This window comes from Drosophila innubila, assembly GCF_004354385.1.
Source record: "Drosophila innubila isolate TH190305 chromosome 2L unlocalized genomic scaffold, UK_Dinn_1.0 4_B_2L, whole genome shotgun sequence".
Taxonomy (NCBI): Eukaryota; Metazoa; Arthropoda; class Insecta; order Diptera; family Drosophilidae; genus Drosophila; species Drosophila innubila.
Genome location: NW_022995372.1, coordinates 17,115,495 through 17,124,708, shown reverse-complemented (window position 1 = coordinate 17,124,708; position 9,214 = coordinate 17,115,495). Strand labels below are relative to the sequence as shown.

General features: G+C 35.9%; 1 protein-coding gene across 1 annotated transcript; it reads right to left on the bottom strand.

Annotated features, from left to right (window-relative positions):
• Window positions 1-72: 72 nt before the first annotated feature.
• On the bottom strand, window positions 73-8,634 carry LOC117781457 (protein real-time). The gene is made up of 6 exons (XM_034618220.1): window positions 8,246-8,634; window positions 2,350-3,273; window positions 2,019-2,277; window positions 1,475-1,593; window positions 585-924; window positions 73-519 (listed from the first exon to the last, which is right to left on the bottom strand). Exons 1-6 carry the CDS (start codon window positions 8,306-8,308, stop codon window positions 239-241), a joined length of 1,986 nt encoding a protein of 661 aa, XP_034474111.1. The 5' UTR covers window positions 8,309-8,634; the 3' UTR covers window positions 73-238.
• Between the last annotated feature and the right edge of the window lie 580 nt (window positions 8,635-9,214).

Genomic DNA, 9,214 nt, shown 5'->3' with positions numbered 1-9,214 from the left:
TGGGGCTAATTAATTACAATTAAAATCAAACTAAACTAAACTGAATTATATTGAATTAAACAAGATAGCAAATTTGGTAGGCTTAAAAAAATATATCTGGCGTATCGAATAGATTCAAGCTTTTCTCCATTAGTGTACCCGACAGTAGATCGAACTCAACCTGCTCCTCATTAAGACCGAGAGCACAGGGCAACGTTGTCGCCTGGGTGTCAACGCCACTCTGGCCATTCTGCTCATATCATCGACTCTGGCAGGAGCTTGTCGCCGATGAATTCGATGAGAATGCCGACTGTAGACTGGTCATGGATCCTTTGTAGTTAGCCGAGCTGAGAACTTCGTAGAACAGGTTCAGTTGGGCACCCGATGGACTGAACCAATGCATTAGGTAGCTATCATTATGATTCATTACGTGCGATCCCTGCACGCTCTCCTTGTGCCGGCAAATGAGTGTTGGCTCCTCTCTGAAATAGTTAACACCCTCAACAAAGTCCTGTAGATCAAAATATGAAACGGCCGCATCTGTAAAGCATATGAAAATGAATTAGATTATTTTAATTATTTGATAGGTGGATAAATTGACGTACCATGCTTATCGGGTAACTCATCGGTAACGCGATAGAGTGTAAAGTGTAAATCGTTTCGCATTACGTCAAAATCCCAGGTGAGCACACTCTTTGGATCCGAATTACGTATGAGCAGTTCATGGGTGAATCCCGCCTTCAGTTCAACGCTCTTATAGAGATTTCTGTGATCATGCTGATGAGCGGCAGACAAACGTTTGCCCTCACTGCAAGCATCTCCAGCCGAGGCCGATATCGAGGCCAAAGCAGCACGAGACGCAACCGGCGTCTCATCATCTTGATCCTCCAGCGAGTTCATTTTGTACAGCGTCTTTGGCACAAGGCCACCCTCATGGATCATGGTCTATTATTTTAAAAGGAAGGCATAACATTTAGTAAGCATAATCGATAAGTGGATTGAGTGTTTGGCATTTGCTTGGCTAAGCTTTTGTCTCATTTCAAGGTACACACAATGTGAAAGGAACACACGGACAGCAGGGCAGCAACAAAAACGCATATATTTATATTTATGGACTTGACATAGTTCGCAATACAAAGGCATTGGACATAAAAACAAAGTGTACCAATAACAATAAAGAAAACCAAACAATTAAAACAAAACAAACGGCACTTTCTATAGGTAATGTTGTGCTAAGTTTGGATGAAGGATTAGAGATTTGAAGCAGCTTACACAATCGCATTGAGCTAAATAACAATGCGTGAAGTATTTTTTATTAACTTGTTCCACATGCGATAAATGCGTCTAAGGAACGCCCAATATGTTGAAGGGATTGGATAAACAAATTTACAAAAATAACAATAAAATATTTGAGTATATAAACAATAGTTTGGTTTACTAACTTAACAAACTGTATTCTGGTATATTTTGTTGATTAATTTTGAATTTAAATTACCTTGCAGGAACCACCCAGAAAGTCTGGCACAATTTCCTCGTCAATATACTGGGCCAGTCCATCCCGCATGTGCCCACAATCTGGGCCATAGAACAGGAACTTGGAGCGCGTATGCTCGTCTATAAATAATAATAATTAAAACCATTTTCATTAAAATAATGTACTTTAATTAAAAAAATTAAATAAATGCAAAATAAAAGTTTAGATTTTTTTTTGTATATTATAATCCTAAAATAAAAATGTATCTTTTATTAGAGTACCCTATCCAAAAATAAAATACCTCATTAAACCAAATACATGGTTTTGGGTTAACTTTTGGAACTCAGTGATAAATATTCTTAATTTTCATACTTTTTTTTTAAATTTTACTTTTGATAACAAGTTTATAAGTTTTCCATTTTTTTATAATGAAGATAAAAGACTTTACATCATATAAAAATAATTATGCGAAATAGTTTTTTTTTACAAAGAACCTTTATTTAATGAACGGAGTTAAGAACTTGTTTGCAGCCTCGATTTGAATATTTGAATGATTTGAACTTACCAATGAAAGCGCTGACAATTGTCCAGGCGATAGGAAATACGCGAGGAGCACGCACTACCAGGACACGGCCCATGGTTTCCGGATAGTTGCGCTCAACGGTCTCGGTGATGTAGAGCAATGCCTTGATGCCAGGACGCCATAAATGACGCATCGAGAGACCCTCGAGATCGACCAGCAATGACCAATTGAGTACGGGCTTATCCAAGCGTTCGGCTGATTCATTAATCTTCTGAATACCCTCCTCGCAAATGTGCAGGGCCTGTGAAAGGGATGACAACAATTGAATATTGATTGAGTACAGTTTTTGGTTGAGGTAAATTAATTAACTGACCAAACGCAGTAGGTCCTCCATGCCCAAGGACTTGAGCAGACCCTTGACATCCATGTGACCCAGACGCAGAATATAAATGGGTCGACCATCCTTGTCATGATGATGCCAACCGCCTGGGAAGTGTTCAATCACAACAGATGGCTTGCTATATTCCTGGAGCAGTTCATCGATGCGATGCTCCCGACGCCATTTAAGGGAATCACAGAGCATGGCATAGGCCTGACTCACATGCCAGTCGCGTGCTGACAAGAAACGCAAGATGGTCTGATAACTGGGCATGCGCTCCAGATCATCAACACCATCGAGCATTTTTCGCAGCTCCAACAGTTTGGATTCCTGCATCGGTGACAATTGCCCCAAATTGCGTGCGATAAAATCACCATCGAGCAGTATATCATGATTTTCACCAGTGATTGGCGATTTGGGAGCATTCAATGGTGGCACCCAGCGTTCCACATGCGTAATTCCCTCCTCCTTCAGCTGCTGGATGAAGAACTCAATGATCTCTTTACCCTTAAGCGTCGTTTGTGTGTACTGTTTCATGCCCATTTTCTCCATGGAATGCTCAAAGCCAAAAAAGTTTTTAATATCCAGTGTTGCGGTCTGATCAAAGCACGTCCATTCCGAATTATCCGGATGTGCATAGTAACGACAACGTTCAAAGATTTCGATGCGTGAGGAGAAACTTTCATTGACTGCTTCAATGCTCAGTGTGCGATTCGTCATATCCAGATAATTGTGCTGTAGAAAGAACACAAAATCGACGCCAATCAATTTCTTAAAGATGTAGGGTGCATCTACGGCCAGTTTGCAGCGTCGACTCGTATTCCTTTTGGCCCCATTCTCCAAGCACTCGTCCTTGATCACCTGACAGTCCAGCACTATTGGCATTTGGGGGCATGTGGGAAAGCGACGCTCGTAGGCCTAATGATGATAAAATAATTCAGATTAATTACACTACAAGCACATGCATACACATACACCCATATACGTGTATTGTATGTAGTTGCTGATGCCAATGGCTTTGTCCTTGAGCAGACGCCAATTTATGACATGAACTTGGCCTAAGGCCATGGTCGTCACAGCTACAGATACAGACACAGATTCAGATATAGATACAGATACAAGTATTTATGTCGCACCAGCAGTCACACCAGACATTTGCCAAAATGAATGCCAATTTACAAAGCAGCTGCCTCTTTTATTTGCCTTCCAAGATATAGTGAAACAGCTTAAAAGAAGACATTCAATAGTCTTTTTTACTCATTTAAAGTCGAAGTTAAAGTAGATAAATCACTGCGGACGGCAGTTCGCACTAGTGACGAAAGCAGCTCGAAGGGTGCGAAAAGCGACTAAAAATCTATAAAGCTAGTATGGCAAATTTGCTAGGATTGTCCGATCAGATCGAGTTATATACCGATCGAAACGTTAAGTCCTTACTTACAAAATGGCGTACTTTTATAAAAATATAAATTTAAATAAAAGCACGAAAATTGGCATTCGGCACTGCGCAAAAAGTATTTTTTATGTATGTAGTATGCCCATTTTCGTGTTATTTTTTTTTAAATTTATATTATTATTTAAAAGTTTTATATTAAACATTATTTTGTTCAACACAAAATTGGGGCTGGAATATGCTTTCGTCACTAGACTTTTACCTCGTGTAGAGTGTTTTTTTGTGGGATATAGACAATACTCGTACCACAGACCGACACCCACAAATGTACGTTAATATACTGTTCCAATATTTATGTAGTAAATAATATTACTAATTAAAGCATCATAAAATAAATATATTATAGAATTAATTTCAAGTGGTATTCATTTCTCAGTAGTAGTTAATTATAATTAAAGAAATGTTTTATATCACTTACTAACTAAAACAAAGGAATCTTTGCACAACCCATTAAAATGCAATAAATAATAAATACACAAACCAAGGACTTGCCAGTTGAAACCGCTAATAACTCTTGTACTTTTTATATATAGCATTTGAAGGAAATAAATATTTAAAATAGAATTCCAGTTAAATTAATCTAAAAATCTTTTCCTTGTTTTGTTCCTCATAATACACTTAATGAATGATAAACAGTAAAAGATCTAAATTATGTTATACAGATTTACCAAGAGGCATTAAAACAAACTCATCCCAAGTTCTTTTTTTATGATTATTGCTAAATTCTGGGCTCATTATCTCTTTATAAAAGGCGTAAACAAATGCAAGAAAAAAACACTTTCTACGCCGCATTTTAAACAAATGTGGCTGCAATATATCAGCATATGGTCATAAATAATTTCGAAAAGCGTTTCACAATGGATTTTCATGTGCTGCGTGCCCCAAAAATTTCTCACGTTGCGACTTCATTGATTTTTTATAAGTATTCTACAAGTTTTATAACTTTAAGGCATTATGCAGGAATTTTTAAAATTCCAGCAACACGAACTTGAACGCGTGTCCTTTAAAATCGTGTATGGCAACCAGACTTTGGCCTTTCAGTGTCTTCTCGCACGCTACGAGCCATAATTAAAAACCAGCCGCAATAAATATTTTAAAAGTTCTAGAAAGATGGAAAAGTACGTGCCAGGCACGTGTGGGCTTTTGTCTGGGAAAAAGCAAACTTGCAGACAACTTGTTGTCGTCGTTGTGGACGCCTAAGTCAATATATTCCTTATTGAGTTCAATTATTTAGAGGTCGGAGCGTGTGAACAGCCACTTGAGTTGTACTCAACTGTGGTCCCAGTTGAACTAATTACGAGCTTGTTAGAAGCAAAAAGCCCAGCAGCCGAGTGAGTGGCAGATTTATGACATGGACTCTGTTGCCACTATGGTAAATTGTGTTCTTAGTCCGCATTTTACCAGCTCATATAAAATGCTAATTGCCTATTAAAAGACTATGTTGGTTTACTGACTAAACGATAGTCGAGTAACAGTTGTAAATATATAGGACCGCCCATTGTTTGCATTGTCTGCATTCCAAATATAGGAAACTGTGCAATTTCTCTGGCACATGAGACGTATGCATAATAACACTTTTGACGGATCTCATTGACGGCTCTTACTGACACACACACTCACACACATTTGAATTCGAAATGGAAATGGTTGACGGCCTTGAGAATTGCATTTACCCAAATGCCTTGTGGCTGTTGCGTCAGTAGCAATAGCAACAGCAGCAACAACAAAAACAAACATAATATTTTCTAAAAATAACTGACATTTAAAACATCTCTTTCGTTTGTTAATTGTGTTTTCCATTCAAAAGCTTTTAATAATACAAGAAGTGTTTATGCTTGGCTAACAATCTAAACTTGAGCATCTTTTTGAGACAGTTGAAAGCCCTAAAATTTAATTATGAATTTCGAAAACTTTGATTATTTGTTCATTGGTATAAAAAATATCTTAAATTTTTGGATATAAATAAAAAAAACGATGAAATACTAAATTAATTCTTATGTTTATTCAAAAATGATAATAAAAATTGTATCATAACAAAACATTAAAAATGCTTTTGAATAAAAATTAAATTTTTTAAACTTATTTCATAGTTTTTTCAGGTTTATTATTATCTATCTATGTTTGTAAAGTGTATTATTTATATGATCCATGATAAGACTCACGAAATTGAATTAATTCTAAGTTTGAGACATCCACACCAAGTTTCATTGCGATAAGACGATTATCGTTAAACTTTTTCTATCCCTGAGAATGGCATTCATTCATTATTATTTCCGTAGTACGTAGTACTGTGTCACAAGATAAGTTCAATAAGTAAAGATATTAAATTGTATTTTCCCATCTTTTAAAGCAGTTGGAGTACAATTTGAACTCTGGACTCAAGTTTCATTGACATTAAAGATATATTGCCGTCTATAGCTTTCGCTATAAAATGATGTCTATATCAAGAAAACAAATTTTTAGCATAATGAATCATTATTTCATAATTTATATGGTTTGCAAATACATTTCCTCCAGTTTCATGTATGAAATTTGATTAAAAAATGGCCTTCACCTTAACTTTAACTAATACCTTTAAGTTTGTAGCTTTTAAAAAAAAAAAACATTTGGTACGAGATATTCCGGTTCTATCAAACATGCGACTTAAAACGTGACCAGGAAAATTTAAAAAAGTAAAGCGATTATTTTTACTGTTGAGCCAATTAGTTAGGCTTACTGTATGTGTGTGTTGTTTGTTTGTATTGTAAAGTCAATGACATTTGTTTTTTTTTTTTATAAAACAACTTTTGTACCTAAATACAAAACTAAGCAAATTAATTCCATTGATAATAATAAATAAATTTGTTTGCTGTCGCGCATCACTCAATTAATGCGCATTTGTCGGCGCAATCAGTTTGTGCGGAAAATTTAATTAAGTTCACCTCTATAGACATACAAAAATACACAATCACATATATAGATAGATACATATATGTATGTATGTACATAGATAAAACTAAAATGTTTGCAAGGCTTTTTTTGCATACATATTATCGGAAAATAAACCCAATTAGTGGATAGCGCTCAATGACCCAACATAATCTTATCAATTGTCTGTAGGGTAATACCCTTACTAAAGGTTCTGTTATTCAGGCATAGTCTTGGATATTGTAGTTTGTCAGTGTTATATCCAGAAAGTTCGTCTATAACCAGTAATTCTGTGATATAAAATTTCTGACCAAATTTCATTAAAAACTATGTAACTAATTCCTTGTCCCACATCTTCACTAATAGCTTCTGAAAAAGGGTTTATAACTGTGTAGGTTCAAGGTTATATTTTTTTCGAGACTGGTTTGTGTTTTAAATTTGTGATAATATCTGCTTCGAAATGAGATCAGAACTCAAACAGACCGAATGTATATATGCACCTACAGTTCGTCAAGTAATTGTTTTGACAAAGATAAAATATCTCACATTTATTAATTTATTTTTTTTAAATTTGTTAAACCAAATGGATCTCACTTTTTCTATTGCTTAACTTGTTCTTAGTATATTAAAGCAACTGTAAAGAAACACGAAAAGGAAATTATAACAAAGTTATAATACACTCTTTATCTACATATCACTTAAAAAAATAGACAAGCTAAAAGATACATTTCTATATTTCCCAATAGATAGTAATTTACGGAGAGGTCTTATATCATATCGCTGTCATAGCTGTCAGTTAAGGGCATTTAATATTTTGCATACGAAAGTAAGCTCTAATTTTATTGTATTGTCTATTTTATTTTTGTCATGTGCTATGTCTACCTCTGGATTTCCGACTCTCTTTCTCTTTCCCTCTCTGTCTCTCTTTGTTGATTGTTTTTTATTGTATACAATTGCCCATAATCGCATATTTCCTGTCACTGTCTGACTTTATGAGTCGCGTCTGATATGCAAAACACGAACTAGGCAGCTGACCGTTTTTCTAAGCGCCCTTCTCTCTCCCTGCCACTCACCACCCACAATTGCGGGGCTGGAAAGGCGGCTTCCATTCATGAAATTACATACGCGGGTTATTCAATTTCGAGAGCAAAGCGAACAAGATACAAATGAGAAGAGCAAGAGAGCAGACGAGAGAGGGAGAGCGCCAAGGTTAATTTTATTTATCTTCTGCATGCGATGCGAGACGATAACTGACAGCGAAAAGAAAAGGAGAGGTAAATGCAGGCGGAAGAAGCGAACAGCTGGCTGAAAAATGACTGGGGAAATGCAGCGAACTCAATGACAGCTGCGCGTAATTAATAACAACTTGAAAAAAAAAACAACATTTCGATATGAAATGAATTAACATAAGCATGCGTCAGGCGCATGAACACCCACACACACAGACTCTAACACACTGAATCCCAGTCTTGGGTTTGTGGTTGGGGGCGTGGGCGGTATATGAGACACGCCTACTGCAAATAAGATACACACCTTCATAACCAGCTCAAAGGGATATTTGTAGACGCGAACGGGTGATTGAAATTTTTGCACCATTTTGTTGCAGTTGTTGTTGTTGTTGACACACTTAGCACTGGTTAAAAATCAATTTTCAATTGATTTTCTAATGCACTTTTTAGTTGCACACGCACACACACACACGCGCCAAAATGCGCCCTTTAATTGGCACTCAAATTTTGAGTAAAAATTTTGTTTATTTTGTTTATTTATTCGAACAGTTAAGACAATTTTAAATAGAATGTGAAGTGTAGAAATGTTGTTCGTGTTCCTTTGCAGCCCCAGCGTTTGTTGTGCGTGCAACTGCTGCAGCTGGCTGAATAGAAAGTCTTTCCTTTTTTGTGTACACTCCGCGAAAGCACTGTTGTCAATCCAGCTTTTTTATAGCTAGTTCTGGCTACTTTCAGAGCTGGTCTGCTAGAAAACTTTCAAAATTGCTTTTTGCTGGAAATCTGACAATTTAAATATATTTTCATCTAAGTTTTGCTATTCAAATTTTAGGTAAAACTGTGCAAAAGTAACCACTTTGACTTTTGCTCTGAAATTAAATTCACGCGGAATAAATCGGCCGTCTTTTTTTTTTACCATTGTTGCCAGTTTAGCTATTTTATGCCCAGACGCTGCCACCTGTCCCAAATGATGGCGTCTTGCAAAATTTTTCGATCTGGCAATTTGTACCATTTTAATCAAATTTAAAAATTGGTTGCATCCAAGAAAATTCACCTTTTTTAATTTTTCTTCTTAGAATTTGTAGATTTTTTGGCACTGTTTTTTTGAATCAAATAAAAATTAAAAATTAGCACTACGAGCAAACATGGATCTATGGATAAAAATGCCATAACAGTCTGTTGTTTAGCAATGAATTTAAATGTTATTTTATGAAATTTGCTAAACTTTGCAATAATTTAACAAATTCAACAAAATTTAAAGTTCTAAATTAGACAA

Bases quoted from the DNA above. Each gene is read 5' to 3' on its own strand.
- LOC117781457 (XM_034618220.1), bottom strand. From the start codon at position 8,308: ATGGTGCAAAAATTTCAATCACCCGTTCGCGTCTACAAATATCCCTTT. The intron at 1,594-2,018 runs GTAAGTTCAAAT...TATTATTTATAG, and splicing joins AATTGTCAGCGCTTTCATTG to ACGAGCATACGCGCTCCAAG. The intron at 520-584 runs GTACGTCAATTT...TATGCTTTACAG, and splicing joins TGAGTTACCCGATAAGCATG to ATGCGGCCGTTTCATATTTT.